The sequence below is a fragment of the Rissa tridactyla genome, chromosome 4 (assembly GCF_028500815.1).
Source record: "Rissa tridactyla isolate bRisTri1 chromosome 4, bRisTri1.patW.cur.20221130, whole genome shotgun sequence".
In the NCBI taxonomy this organism is placed as follows: domain Eukaryota; kingdom Metazoa; phylum Chordata; class Aves; order Charadriiformes; family Laridae; genus Rissa; species Rissa tridactyla.
Genome location: NC_071469.1, coordinates 29,275,221 through 29,290,527, shown reverse-complemented (window position 1 = coordinate 29,290,527; position 15,307 = coordinate 29,275,221). Strand labels below are relative to the sequence as shown.

Here is a 15,307-nt window from a genome sequence, read left to right as displayed (position 1 = left end):
CGGATTTTAAATGAAATAAAACTGGGCAACGACTGCGAGGTGGGGTGTGTTTGAGGGGGGTGAGCAGTCCTGGGCGAGGACTCAGGCAGCAGCAGCGTTCCTGGTGTAGCGTAAGAAGCCTGTTATCTGATGGTGAGAGAAAAGAAGGAATGGGAGCTGGGCCTGTCCCTGGGGGTACTAACTTGTGGCTTCTCTGGTTGTGAATTCTGCTGTCCTCAAACCCTCTTTGTCACAGAATTGGCTTTTCCCAGCAAAGATGAGGTTTTCAGGGCTGGAAATCATCTTTTCTTTTTTGTGGTCTAGCAACAGAACTGTTACAGACAGCAAGGAAATCCCAGTATTTGCTAAATGGCACGATGGCCAAGAGGGAGCACTTGGGACAGGCTCTTAAAAGTACAGGTGTGGAGCCGGTTTGGTTTTTTTCCTGATAAAACGGGAGTGTTGTAAATGGTGAAAACGGGGAGAAAAAGGCCGTTGGGGGCTGCGGAGGGAGCGGGGGGCGGGAGCAGACGGCGGGAGAGCGGAAGCTGTCCGTGGTGCTGAGCGCGCCTCCCCGGGGAGCTCTCCCGCTTGGAACAACACGAACTGGTTCCTGGATCATGGCAGGGTTTTTCCAGCTCTGACATCAACTTCAGAGAACGGCTTGCCCTTCCCGACTGCGGGTGAAGGCGGCAGCCCCTTTTGACAGCAAGCGATTGCGCTCACAGCTGGCTCGCATGTCGACAAGAGGGAGAGCAGTTCCTAGTACTGGTTTCCCACGGCTTCCTGGCAGCTATGGACAAAGCTGCGCGTGGAGTCAGCTTTCCTCTGAGTGTCCCTGGTTGAGGTGGAAGGTTAGGAGGAGAGAGAGGAAAAAAACCCCTTGCCCGTGCTGTAAAGGGCAGAGAGTCTAGCTACTCTTGCACAAATAAATTGAACAAAAGAGAAGGTTCTGATTAAAAAATGCTGCTAGCACCCAGTCCCCCGTGCTGGTTTAGGATACAGAGGGCTCACCTTGACTTTGTACGTGAGCCTGGGGAAGGGTAGTGCCTGTATTCTGTCTGGAGCTGCAATAAATGAGGCCTTTGAACTACCCGGGGAGTGAATGTACAATCAAGCTATTTAAATGATGCAGCCTAGCAAACTGCTTTAGTTAATCTGCTCTCTTGGGGCTTGCTGTAGGAGGGTCATGCAGGTGCTCTGCTTGAAGCTTCCTTTTTGACCCTCCCGTACGATGCCTAGGACACTTTATGGCAAGAAGTCATGCTGTGGCTTTGGCCACAGGCCTAAGAGTAGGTCCTGAACCTCCCCTGAAGCAAAGGACTAGGAGGCTGGCGGCCAAGGGGGGAGCCTGCTGCTGCTGGAGGGTTCAGCCAGCGCAGGCTGCCCGAGTGAGGAAAAGCCCCAGGCTCAGCTGCTCCCAGCATCTGGCCTGCTTAGTGGTCTGCTCCTTGGTTAGTCCTCTTGCTTCTCCCAGCCTCTGAGGTGTCCTCTGCCTTTGCTGGGGTGGGAGATGAGTTTCTCCTGGGCTCTGCTTCCCTCTGGTGGACAAGTGCTCCTGCTGCTGCCCAAGAGCCAGGCCGGGTCAGCAAGGAGCAGGGTATTACTGCTGTTCACAAGCAGGAGGTGGAACTAGCTAACCGTAGAAGTTTTAGTGGTGCCAGTAATTCCTTATTATCGGGGACAAGTGATCAATGGGAGGGAGCGCTGAGAGAGGAGAGCCAAAATTACATCCCTGCCGCTGCTAGTTTGGCCTTCAGCCTTTGGCTTTGACTTGCACAAATGAGCACAGCAGCTTCTGCCTCGGGTTGTGAGCAGACAGCTTTTCTTCCATCCTGGTTTGTATTTGCTCTTACCCTTCTTCCATCAGTGCTGGTTCTTGGCGTTCATCCCTTTAAACCCTCGCTGTTTGTTCTACCAGGAATGACCCTGCTCAAAGCACAGCAAGGAGGGCAGTGGGGCTGCTGCCCTGCCAGCAGAAAGGAGCAACCAGGCCTGGGAGGCTGGAGACGGAATGGGTATCGACGACAACAAGGCTGTAAGAAAACACGGGCACTCTGTGCATTTTCCCAGCCCTGAGCTGCAGGCACATGGCCATGCAGATCCAGGAGGCCATGAGGCAAGCAGGGCACAAGGGGAGATGGTCAGGCACTCGGTGCCACCTTCTGGGTTCTGGCTGCAGGGTGCTGACAACCAGCGGGTGACACCAACCTGGGGCTCCCACGAAGGTTTGGAGATTTGTTTGAAGGACAGATTTGGGGCCCTCCCTCGATCAGCACAAGCCTCCCTGGTCCAGCTCAGAAACAAAAGGATGCTACTTCTGCAAGCGATAATGAGAGGTTTATTCTTTTCAACAGCCTGGGGGGAGGGCGGAGAAGAGCAGAAGGCTCCTTCCCCTCTCACCCCTGCAGCAGGCATTACCCACACACACACATGCAGCCAGGGATGGGCACAGGGGCCGGGCTCGGGCACCAGCCAGTGGGGCCTGGAGGAGATGCACTTGAAAGCCACAAAAAAATGACAGGGCAGGAGGGAGGTCACTGTGGTAGCAGCAGAGATAAAAACCATAGGGAGGGAGTCGCAGGGCATGGGGCTAAGCTGAGCAAGGTATGTCCCAGAAGGGGAGCATGGCCTCTCACCAGGGGTGGGCACCTGGGATCCCTTTCCCACCAGGAAGGACCTAGAGGAGAAGACAGCCTGGCCCAGACCGCAGCCTCCTCTCTCAGACACGCCAACAAACACAAGCAGAGACGGAAGAACACGTAAGGCTGCAAAACACCATGCGTACCCCACCCTGGGGCAGCCCTTGCACGCACCCCACCCCCCCCCCCCCCCAGCAGGCAGACCTGCCAGTGCCACCAGCGGTGACAAGTGCCTGGGAGAGCGGCTCTGTGCCCAGCTCCCTGGGGGAAGGACAGCCTGCCTAGCCCACCAGCTTGTTCCACGGGATGGTGCTGAAGAAAGTGTGGGACTTCAGCTTTGCCAAGCCACCTCCTCCAGAGCCCAAGCGCCGCTTTGGGTTGTACTGTAGGAGCTGCAGAGAAAGGGGATGAGACAGCAGGATGGAGAGGTGGGGACACTGTAAAAGCTACCCAGGTTGGACCCTCTAGCCCCATCCTCCCTCCCATCCACCCAAGCCCCTCACCTCAGTGAGCAGCGACGTAGCGGCCAGGCTGAGCCCCTCTGGCAGATGCAACTGGGTGTGAGGCTGAATCCCTGAAGGGTGGTTTTGGGACAATGGCTGCAGGAGGCAGAGGGTGATGGTGAGCGGAGGCGCTGAGGAGGGTAGGAGCACCCTGCTGAGCCTCCATCGCCACACAACCCCAGCTCTACACAGCAGGATCTAAAACCGGGTGTCTGAACACCCAGAAACCATGCGCAGGCGCTAGGAATCGCACGCCTGAAGTAACCCGGCACAGTGCTGAGGTGCCAGCAGGGCAAGGCACCCTCCCAGCCCCGCATGGCAGGGAGCTCTTGTGCTACGTACGGCGTCACCTCCTCCTCCCCACCTTCCACAGCTCCTCTGCCTCTTACCACTCCTGTCAGCAACTCGTACAAGAGAGCGCCAAAGCTCCAGCAGTCAGCTGCTTCGGTGGGCTCCGTGATCCCCCCCACTTCTGCAGAGAGAGCCAGAGAGGCGTTACAGCTGGAGGCAGGAGCACCAGTGGCTGGGCCACGCCAGGCACATCTCGCTGCCTGCAGAAGCCCCTTCTCCCCCGGTTGGCAGCACTGGGCTAAGGGCAGGAGAAGGCAGGGGACGCGTCCCTTACCTGGGGCACTGTACAGCTCTTCCCGTGCCTGGCTGCAGCACTGGGGCTCCACCTCTGTCCACTGGCCAAAGAAGGTGAGACGGACGTGACCTGCAGAGCAGCACCAGAGCCAAAAGCAGGGAGGTTAGGACAAAGCTAAGGAACTTTGGTCAGAGCACAAAGCCAAGCCATGTCCCTGCAACTGGGAACAGCCAGGGCACTGGGTCCCTGCTGTGCCGCGAGCGCAGACACTGTGCATCCCCTGGCACTGCGCACCCCCCGGCATCCCATGCAGCTGGTAAGACTGGTTAGGTGGGCTCCAATCTCGCAGACCCCAGGGCAGGCTGTAGTGAGGAAAGAAGCAGTGCCAAAGAGCGAAGGTTAGCTTTCCCCTTCCAAAGCTCTCCGCATTCCTCTTTTCCTAAGCAATTTCCAGTTCGCCCCAAATGAGCAGGGACATGCGCTCAGCTTGCACTGACAGTGGTACCCATGGCCTGGAGGGACGGGCAACCTCCAGAATACCCCAGCAAGCAGTAATTACGAGCAGGGAAACGCTGCAATCCCACTAACCTCAGGCACAGTTCAGCCGGTCTCAGCTCCCCCATGCTGGGATTCCCCAGGCAGCCAGCCCTGACATGGGAGCAGGAGCAATGCATTCCTGTGGCTGCAGAGCCATCTCTTGTAATTACCACTTGGAAGTCTCAACTGAGGCTGCACTTCCAAACAGCCAAACCTCCCCAGACTCCCACCCTCCCCCAAAACAAACCCAAGAAATTCCGTGTCCCTGGAAATGGGGCAAACAGCAGTCTCCCAGCCGAGAGGCCAGTCTCCTTCTCCGCGGGGCAGCGGCCTGGGGCACTACCTACCGGCTGCATCAAGCAGCAGGTTCCTGGGGTTGAGGTCCCGGCACAATACACCCTGTTGGTGAAGTCCCTCTAAGGCCAGGAGGATTTCCGCTGCCCACAGCTGCACCTGCTCCTCCTTCACAGCCCACGCTCTCCGGCCGTGCCCATGGGAAGCCAGAGCCTGGCACTGTCCTGACAGCGGCTGCTCTCTGAGCTGGCCACGGGTCAGGTTTGCTCCCCGCGAGGGCTCCCGCGCCGCTGGGTCGGGCCCATGGGGCTTGACAGAGCTGGAGGGGGCAACTCCTGCATGAAGCTGCCGCTGACCCGAGGAGGTCAGGAGAGGCCGAGCCCAGGGGACCTCAGACACTTGCTGAGACGGCAGCTCCCCTGCCCCTGGCTGGTCCCCTCTCACAGTCTTTGGTACGGGGCCGGGTGTCTGGGGAAGCCTTCCACCGGCACATGGCCCGGGGTCTTGTTGGGAGGCTGGTCTCTCCGATACGCAGCCCGTGCTGCTCCTTAGAGCGTCCCAGGGATAGATGACCAGGGCCTGGTTGGTAAGGTGGCTGGGGCCTTTGGCTGATGCTGCTGGAACATGGTCCATGATGCCAGACGTAGCCTGGGTGACGCTTAGGTCCTGCCCTCCAGGTGTAGCCCTTGTGCCACCAGCAGGAGCGGGGTGAAGCCGGCAGTGGTTCCCTGAGTCGAAGTCCATGGGGTCAGGGGACTGCTCCCGAGGGGGCAAGGCATCCGTGTTTCCCAATACTCGGTGGGTCGTAGAGCATGGGAGGTCACTGCCCATTCGAGCAGAGAAGACGGAGACTTGGCCGCTGCCCTGGGAGCTTCCCACACCGTCCTCTCTGCCACGGTTCCTCAGGGCTTGAACGGTGTTTGCATCGGCAGAGCCCTGCTGGACACGGTACTTGGAGCGAAGGTGAGACCACAGTGTCTCCCCTGGGAAGTGGAGAGAAGAGCAAGTGATGGTGCAGAAAGCATCCCTGGTTCCCCTGCCGTGGACACTGCCCATTCAGGCACAGGCCAAGGCCCGCAGGCTGGGGACATGACCGAGCATCTCCCCAGCAAAGCTCAGGTCCATGCAGAATATTCCCCAGCCCTATAAGCACACCATGCTCAACGCCACACCTCCCCCGGGACCTGGCACAGCAAAGGCTCATTCCCCCCTCCTTTAGAAGCCCTGATCCCCCTTCTGCACAGTCTCCTTGGTCCCAGCTCTGCCACTTCCATGTCAACGGTCAGCCACATCTTCAAGCATGCCCCTGATCCCACCGCCGTTCACACTTTCTCCTGAAAACCCTTTCCTCTCCACATGACGGTGATGTTAGAGAGCTCCCCCAGCACGGCACAGACCCCATGGGTCAGCAGTGAGCCGGAACAGTGAGCCCTGGAGCCCACAGCACACTGCCAGGGCTTCCCAGTCTCCCCACATTCAGCTGCTGGCTGCTTTCTGCAAATTCATCCTACAGCAATGCATGAGGAGCTGAGGCTGTTCTCCAACACACGTCAGCCTTCATTTGTCATTGCTGGACTCCAGCTGCTGCTCCCTAGACATCCGTGCAACCAGCAAAGAGCAAAGAAGCTCCTTGGGACAAGCCTCCACCTTGTCACACTTCTTCACCAGGATCTGGGACAGGCCCCAAGCTTGCCTCCTTGTTGTACCCAAACCTAAATGTGCTCCCTGCCCTTTATGCTCCGATTCTCCATGTCCTCTCTTCGGTCTGATCTCAGAATCCAGTGTGGCCTCTTCTTTTGTAACCAAAAAATGTTTTATAAAGGTCTTATCAAAAGTTTTGTTCTACAACATCCAGGTGAACTACCTCACTTGGTTCTCCTCCATCATTTTCCTGTCATGGACAAACAATTCAAGTAAAACGAAGAGGTTTTTCTTTTCAAGACACTGGACCACATCAGCCTCAAGGCATGGCCACTCCTTCCCACAGGACTCAGTGGTCCCTAGGCGAGTTTCCACATAACACCCCTACACACACAACCTCTTTCTCCTTGTAGGTCTCCACAGGCCCATTTCTAGGTTACTTCCCCAGCTGGCTCTTACCAAACCTCCAGAATCCCCAATACAGCTGAGCAGTTCCTTCCACAAAGTCTTTAAGCCCTGATACCCATCACCCTTCTATGAAAAAGACAGCTTGTGCTGTCACTATAAAAAACAGTCCCAAACCAGCAGAAGAAACATATTTGAGACTTTAAAGAAAGGGAGGCTGGGGATAAGAGTGGGGTGCTCCACAGATGGGAGGCAACGCTGTCCCTACTCACCCTGCACGTGCTCCAGGTGGAGGAAGATGGAGTCCTCACTCACGTAGTAGCACAGCAGCTTGACCATGAAGGGGACCCCATGAGGGATGATGGTCTGTCGCTCACGGGTCTCAACATGGGATTTGGGGAGGCTCTGAGGAGGTACAGGTAGATGGACATTACAGCACAGTAGAGGCTTGGATTCCCTGCAACCTAGCACCTGGCAGGGCAGGAGGCCAGACAGAAAGGCAGTGTGCCATCTGCTAAGCCCCACGGCTGTTCCCCTGTGTCACCTGCAATGGAGCTCCCTGTCAGCCCCCAGCTGTGACAAGGCAGAGCGGTCCCCACCTGCACTGCGGGACCCAGAGGACGCTGCTCGTCCAGAGCAGTGGCCTTCCCCCACAACTGCCCCTGCTTCCCGCAGATGGGAATCCATCATCCCAGCCCTCTCTCCTCTCCCCTCTGGAACTGATGCTTCTCCTTGTCATGCCTCCTTGTCCAATTATAGAAGTCCTTTATTTTTAGTTCCAAGGGCACTGGAAAATGCCCTAGGACTTGTACTGACCACACCTAACCCACTATCTGCTTCAGGGGTTGACCCAGATTAACACGGGCGTAAGGCTTGGCTTGCAACTTTACAAGGCAGAGGAACGGCGGACCAAGGAGAACGGCTTCCCTTCCGATCACAGAAGATGGCAGAGGCAGCCAAGAGAAGCTTTATGAACACCGAACTTCCACTAACACTTCTGTGATCTGCTATTTTTCAGTCCTCTCACCTGCCCCAGCCATATGCTTGGACAGGGAGAAACAGGCAGATGAAACTGAAAACACTCACCTTAAGTATAAAGGTCCCACCAGTGGCCGGATCCTGGACGATCTGCACCTGGGAGCAATATATACAGTACCGGTCAGAAGCGGTGACTGCTCCTGCCCCAACACACACCCAACGTACCCAGGAACGACCCAGGGACTCAACTCTGCAACAACAAACCGCCACCCAACTAGAGGAATTTGGTGGTGCACAAACCTCTACTCTTGAAAGACAAAACACAGGTTATTAGCAATGACATAGCCATGGAGCCAGGGAGCAGAGCTAATTAAGACAGAGGTGACTCCCACACCATTTTTGATTCCTTCACAACGAAGGCTTTTCACTGCTCCTTCCTGGCTCTGTGGGGTGCGCTGGGCTGCTCACCCGGGCCTCTGCAGGACAGGGGGACCACATCAGTCCTGACAAACTGAGATGTGAACAGCAGAGGAGAGCAACGTGCCAGGGTGCGTATGGAGATGGTAAGCCATCTTCACTCCAAGATCATGAACTACTAATTAGTTGATACACCAGTATAGTTTATCTTCTGCTGAAGTTTTAGTTATCCATAGGAGCCCACCACCATGGTAGCTAAGCATCAAGCATGATTCCATGCATGGGAAAGAACCAGATGCATCAACCTCCTTGTAAATATTTTGAGACATCTTATAAGCAAAAGGAATGGGGACATTAAGAGATCTCCCAACTAACCCCTAAAGGGTCTTCCATCCTCGCCTGCAAATTTTCCATGGTGGGAATGGTGTGGATGGCAACCCTCACATTCCTTGGTGGGTGCGCTGGGGGACGGCACCCCCATCCCAGCTGCCAGGACCCTCCAGGTCACGCTCCCCTTGGTCCAGCCCCAGCCTCACTCCCCCCACATCCCAGTCCCAGGTCAAGTCATTACCTTATCGATCACTCCCACAACCTTACACCGTCTCAGGTTCTCCACCGCCGAGCTCAGCGTCCTGATCGGCCGGAAGCGCAGGCTGCTGTAACCCTGCAAGGCAGTGAAGGAGAGGATGAGGGACCTACAGATGCTACTGTCCGTGAGAGCGGGTGGAAGAAGTCCCCGTGTTTTCCAGAGCAGGCAGCAATACTGCCGGGCTGGTCAACACCCAGAGACAGCTCTCCAACCACCACAGTTGATTCCTAACATCGGCTGGGACATTTTCTCGGCCAGCTCCTGGATTTCTGAAGATTTCAGGTAAAGCTTGCACCTGCAGCGGAGGCAAAATTACTCCAAAATTTACACCTGGACCTGGACTGCCTCAGCGCTGAGGGGATCTGTACGGAAGGCAGCTGCTGTTCTCCTCTCGTCCTTCTCACCAGGCCCCGACCCTGCCCTGCCTTGCTCACCTCTCCCTTCATTAACCATCTGCTCCCCACCGTGCAGCAGGCAGCCATTGTCTTGGGTTTCCACCCAGATGGGAACAATGACAGGGAAGATGACATTTTTAACATCTGACAAGGTGGTTCCCCCCAGTGGCTTCAGTCTCACTGAAAATGGCCATTTTCACTACGATGCCACAAGCTAAAACGCTCACACGTGGGGGAATGCACCCCACGCAAGCTGTGCCCACCTCAGCTCCTCGCTCCAGGCAGGGCAAAGGGCTGCCAGCCCCCTCGCAGCCCCCGGCATGCCGGGACACTCTGCAGTTGATGCGTCTGCCATTTTCTCTATGCCACCTTACTGTGACATCTGGCAGAGGTGGCTGAGGAGGCTCAGCGGGGCTGCTTTATGCGTCCAACCCACCTCCCCCCAGGTTTCTCAGTGCCACCAATCCACTGCCATCCCACCTGTGCCACCCCACGCCAGCCCCTCACCGTGGCGGTGGGGTTGCCACCCCCCGCAGCCCGCTGGAGGTGGCAGTTGAAGATCTCCTCCGCACGCCTGAGGTACTGTGTGATCTTCCGCTTCACAGCCTCCCGACGCTCCTTGTTGGGGTCAACTGTGGGTGGGGCAGAGGGTGGGCGTGAGGGGCCTGCTGTGCTCCCTGGAAGGATGCCCTGGTCCCCTGGCCATGCTCCCCAAAGGGATGCCCCTGTCCCCTAGCCATGCTCCCTGGAGGCATGCCCCATCCTGACCACATTCCGCAGAGGAATGCCCTAGTCCCCTGGCCAGGCTCCCTGGAGTGATGCCCCAGTCCCCCCGCTGGTTTCCCCTGAGGGATGCCCCAGTGCCCTGGCTGGTTTCCCTGCGTGGATGCCCTGGCCCCAGGCTGTGCTCCTTAGAGGGATGCCCCGGTCTCCTAGCTGTGCTCCCTGGAGGCATGCCCCATCCTGACCGCATTTCCCAGAGCAATGCCCCAGCCCCCTGGCCATGCTCCCCAGGGGGATGCCCCAGTCCCCTCGCTGGCTTCCCCTGAGGGATGCCCTGTTCTCCGGCCGGCCGTGCTCCTTAAAGGGGTGCCCCAGTCCCCTGGCTGTGGTCCCCGGAGTGATGCCCCATCCTGACCACACTCCCCATGAGGATGCCCTGGTCCCCCAGCCGTGCTCCCCAGAGGGATGCCCTGACCCTCTTGCTGGTTTCCCTTGAGGAATGCCCCGGTCCCCTGGTTGTGCTCCCCGGAGGGATGCCCCATCATGACCACGCTCCCCATAAGGATGCCCTGGTCCCCCGGCCGTGCTCCCCGGAGGGATGGCCCCGCCGAGGCGGCCCGGCGCACCCTGCACGCCGCGGAGCAGCACGTCCACGCCGTTCTGGTAGTGGTTGAAGGCCTCCTCGTAGTCCTCGCTGACGTCCCGCTCCAGCGCCAGCCGCAGCTGCCGCGCCGCCTCCACCAGGTAGTCCCGCCGCCCGCCGCCCTCGGGCCCCGCCGGCGAGACGCGGCTCCGCAGCTGCCCCAGGTAGACGCGGGCCTGCGCCAGCGCCCGGGAGCAGGGCTCGGCCTCCGGGCGGATCATGGCCCCGCACCGCCGCCCTGCGCCGCCGGGAGACAGGGAGCGGGGAGGCGCCGGTAAGGCCCCGCCGCCGGCCGCTCACCGGCGCCGCTGACCGGTTCCGGTGACCGGCATCGCCCCGTCGCCCGTCCCGTCCCCCCACTCCCCTCCCCGGGCACCCACCTGGCCGAGCCCCGCCGGCAGCATCCCCCGGCGCCGGCAGATGCGGCGGGGCGGCACCGGGCCCGCGTGCCGCCGCCGCGCGCCCCCGGGGCGGCGGGGCGGCGCTGATTGGCTGCGGATGAGGTCATCACACACCCCACCCACCCCCACCCCCCGCCGCCCCGCGGCACCGGGGACGCACCGGAGGGTCCCGGACGGGGCCGGGAGGGTCGGGTCCCGCCCGGGGTCGGGGATCCCGGGGCCGGGGGGGGGGCGGTGTCTGGTCTCCGCCGGGGTCGGGGGTCCCGGTCCGAGGGGGAATCGGGTCCCGGACGGGGTTGGGGGGGGTCCTGGCCAGGGTCCCCCCGCCGACCCCTCCCTGCCCCAAGGGAGGTTCTTCATCTCTCCGTTAACGTGCAGTGAGCACCACCATCACCCACCCCCCGCTTCTTGCTTTATTATCATCGTTAGTCACCATTAGTTGTCCTTAATTAATAAAGCTCCCGTTCATTAAGGACTGCCCGTGCTACTGTGTTTCCTTCCTCCCGTAACACGTAATTAGCCGTGTTTTAAATAGCCTTTGCCTCTACTTGCGTCTGGAAGGGTGCACCCGGGGAGCCGCTGGGTGACCTGCCTCTTCTGCACGGCCCCCCCGGGGCACTGAGGGCTCCCCTGGTTTGTATCTTGCAAGCCGGTGTCGTTGCCTCCCTTCCCCCGCCACCCCCCCAAACCCTGGGCTCTCGGCTGGCCCTTTTACCACTCGTTTACCAGCCTCCTTTGTTTTTACGAACTGATTTCAAATAGAGAGAGCAGGGGAACGTCAGCACAAATGCATTAAGGCACAGCGTAGCGAAGATCCCGGCTGGTGTTTTAACGAATGCTTTGTACGTGGAAAATATCCGCCTTTGGCTTAGCCTAGAAGCCTGCATTCTTGGCCCCCTGGTATGGCTTTTTCTCGGAAGGCCGGGTCTGCAGGGCCCGCCAGGTTACCCCAGCCACCAGTGCGGGAGATTTGCCGACTCGGGAGCGCTCAGCCAGTCGTGGCTCAGGCCAGCTGGTTTCCTGCGTCTGTGGAACGGTCAGTCGAGGTCCAAATAACTTTCTTTCTGGAGGGTCGGGGGGGGGGGGGACCTGCAAAGGGAGGACAGCTGGCAAAGGGAGGACAGCTGAAATCCCAGCGATGCTCTAGGAAAGACTGCGCTGAGATAGGTTGGGAAGAAGGAGGCACCTGCATTTTTGTCCGCCCCTTGCTAACTGCCAGGCACGTCCCACTGCGACAGCAGATGTTGCCAAAAAGGCGGTTTTACTTTGTCGGGAGCTGGCCCCATCGCAGCCACACCAGCCTGGACAGTCACTGCGTTCAGCCCTAGCCGGAGCCAGTACTTGCTGTGGGGCTGGCCCCAGCCTTTCCCAAGGAGGGACCAGATGGCACCTGAGCTTGGAGCAGAGCAGAGGCCCCAGAGCTAGGCTAGGATGCCCAAGGGGGCACCCATTCATGGCTGCCCCATCACTTCGTACCCTGCACACACCGATGGCGGGGCATCTCCCCCAGCTCAGGTCACCCGGGCAGCTCTTTTGTGCTTCCCAATCTTTGAACAGCAGAACAGGAAAAGTAAATCCCGTGCCGGCATCTCAGCTCAGCAACAAAACACCCTCTTTCTTAACGAAGGCCATTTGTTTAGGAGTGCGAAAGGCTGATGCTGTGCCTCAGAGGGTAGGTCTGGTAGGATGCTCTGTGAGACAAGCCTCTGCCCAAACATAATCCCTGTGCTTAGTTCTTTGATTTCTTCTCAAAACACTTCCAAGTTCCTTTTTCCCACCAATCTCTACCTAACAGAGCCCATTTTTTTCTGCCCAGCCTGTTTAAAGCCCCCAGTCTCTAGGTTTTTTAATTCCAACCAGAGCCCGGAGTCTCCTCCTTCAAGAGAAAAGTCTGAGCAAGCAAGAAATGAAGCGGGGCCCGGGATGAGGACAGGGACTCTGCCAGCAGGACTCCCCTGCCTGACTTCAGCAGATCTGTGTGGGCCTGGAGAGGACAGAGAGCACAGGTAAACTACAAAACCCAGTGTAAGGTGTCTGTAGAGGAGGTTGGATATCAGGGGGATGGTGACAGGGAGATGTGTGATGGGACGTCACTGGCAGGGGAACAAAATTCCAGTTGAGTTCATTGCCCAACACCTCCTGTAGCCCTTTGTCCTGGTTTGAGCGACACAGGACTAATTTCTCTTCCAATGCTTGGGAAAACTGCACTTTTAGAAGACTCCAGTGTCTGAATTTGTGAAAATATTTACTTTATAGACAGCTATTGTATGGGTTTCAAGGTCTCGGTGTTTTCGAGCTCGCCAGGTGCAGGGATGAGGAGGAGCAAGACCCGGGCACTTGACCCCGGGCTGGCCAACAGCATTATTTCATACCATGAACGTTGCATTCAATATAAATTAGAAAGTTTGCTGCACAGTGCTCTCTCTCCTTTGATGGCGGCAGTCCAGAGAACTTGCCCCAAACCCCTGAGCCCTTCTCTTCCCCCCGAAGCCGCAGCGCTGGCAGTGTCCGGCGTTTGCTGTCCCCTGCTGGGAGTGCACAGCTTCCTGCTGATGGAATGGGCTGAGAATAATCCTCCTGTATTTTATATTGGTATCGGGATCAATATTGGTTCTTTACTGTTATTAATGTTAATAATTAAGTCTTATTCTATTAAATCTGTTTACATTTCAACCTTTGGGTTTCCTTGTTTTTCCCGATTCCCCTTCCTGGGGGGGGAGGGCTCATCGTGTGATAGAATAATTGTCTAAATGACAATAAATTGTTGTGGGTTCTTCCAACCATAACACCCTTGTAGAGATAAACCGGCCGTTACTCAAAGTCACATCAGGACGGTATTTAAAGTTGGTTTGGTTTTTTTTGTTTCACACAATTAAAGCTGTGTCCCCTCTGGATGGGAAGGGAGGAGCTGGAAGATGGTGGTTTGGCTTCCTCTTGGGGGCCCACGGCGGAGCTTTGCAGGGCTGAGTCTGGGCGATGCCGGGGTGGCTCAGCCCTGCGCAGACAGGCTGCGGGGCCGGTGAGGCGAAGGGGACACGGGGCAGCGCAGAGGAGAGTGAGCCAAAGGCATTGGCGAGGAGACATGCCCCAGGGACTGGCCTGCGAGGAGGAGGCTTGCAGGGGGAGAAGATGCGTACCAGCCCCGAGGCACAGCGGCCCTTAGCTGTGGGCTTCCAGTTTCCCATGTCAGTGCCGCTTGGAGGACGTTAAATTTGGGGGATTATTTTTAGATTAACCTGCTGAAGAGCTTGTGGCCCTTATTGGGAAGTGCAAACTTCCAAAGCAAAACCAGCACCAACAAGTAAGAGGGAGGGGAGTGAGAGCCGCCCTTTTTTCTCACCGCCTAAAATAGCCGCATGAGAGCTGACAAAAGCTTAAAACAGGCCGAGACTGCAAACACTGCTGGCTGCAGCAAGCCCAGCTTTGTGAGGATGCAAAAATCTTGTAAGTCACAAGCAAGAAGAGGCGAGGACCTCAGCGCATCTTTATTTGCCCCGGAAACACGCGGGAGACGTGCAGGTACAGAGAGAAGCTGCTGGGAGGCAGCGGTCTGCTGGCACCCCAGGGTCTGGGAGGCTGGAGGTTACCAGCGCAGCGTTAACAACAAGGCTTCATCAGCTGCCATCTCTGGGCTCATCTCCTCCCGGCCCTTTCAGGTAATTCCCCCCCAAAATACGTGATGTTTTGTTCTTAGTGCAGCCTGGAGCCCAGCTTATGTTTTGTCTCCCCTAAAACTCCCCTTCTAAACCATCTCGCTGCAGCTCTGGCTCCTAAAGCTTTATTAAACAAACCTTTGCTCTGTAAGGCTGGGAGACACAAGGAGGGAGCGCAGGGACGCTGATAACCCAGCGGCGTGCTGCTCCCGCGGGAGAGCTGCCCGTCTGCGAGGGGTACACAGGCAGGGGAAGGATGGGGGATTTGGGAGCAGCGGGGCTGGGGCATGTTTGCTGCCTGTCCGTGGAGGACCAGCATGGGGTCGTTCTGCTCCCTGCTGGCTTTGGGACTGGGGGTCTGTCCTGGTCCCTTTACAAGGGAACCAGTCCCTTCCCACGGCCCCACTCGGCAGTGCTGGGGGAACATGGGGGTCCGTAGATGTAGCTGCCCCTGTCGGGGTGCTCAGGGGACACATCTGCTGCGGCCAGCGCGGGCTGTCAGGAGCTACTGATGTAAGCCTCCAAAAAAGGCACAACTGGGAGCAACACAGGAGGACAGACAGCGGCTGGTCCCCTTGGGAGGGAGCATGGTTGGTGGCCAGAAGCCTCGAGGCCAGGAGCCCCACTCTTCCCCTCTTGACAGCAGGTCCCCAACCTGACCCTCATGTCACCATTGGGCGTGATGTCCTGCTGGAAGTCCCTGCCACCCTTCGATGAGGAGGGTCCCAGGGGCCCCAGGGTTCTCCCCTCTGGTAGGGACACGCAGGGGCAGGGGAGGGAGCGGGTCCTCCCCCAGGTGTATCATGCCTGCAGCAACCCCAGGAGCTTTGGAGAGTTGCTGGGACTCATCAGGTTCCCCTCACTGGTGAAGCCTCAGTAAACCCCCCCCCCCCAGTGCTGGAGGGAGTCCCAACACCTGGA

General features: G+C 58.1%; 1 protein-coding gene across 1 annotated transcript; it reads right to left on the bottom strand.

The window, feature by feature from the left end:
• Positions 1-2,327: 2,327 nt before the first annotated feature.
• RPS6KL1 (ribosomal protein S6 kinase like 1) lies at positions 2,328-10,553 on the bottom strand. Its single transcript, XM_054199928.1, has 10 exons — positions 10,316-10,553; positions 9,474-9,598; positions 8,554-8,646; positions 7,674-7,721; positions 6,860-6,992; positions 4,595-5,524; positions 3,750-3,839; positions 3,514-3,596; positions 3,125-3,220; positions 2,328-3,013 (listed from the first exon to the last, which is right to left on the bottom strand). The coding sequence occupies exons 1-10, from the start codon at positions 10,551-10,553 to the stop codon at positions 2,903-2,905; spliced, it is 1,947 nt and encodes a 648-aa protein (XP_054055903.1). The 3' UTR covers positions 2,328-2,902.
• Positions 10,554-15,307: the final 4,754 nt, after the last annotated feature.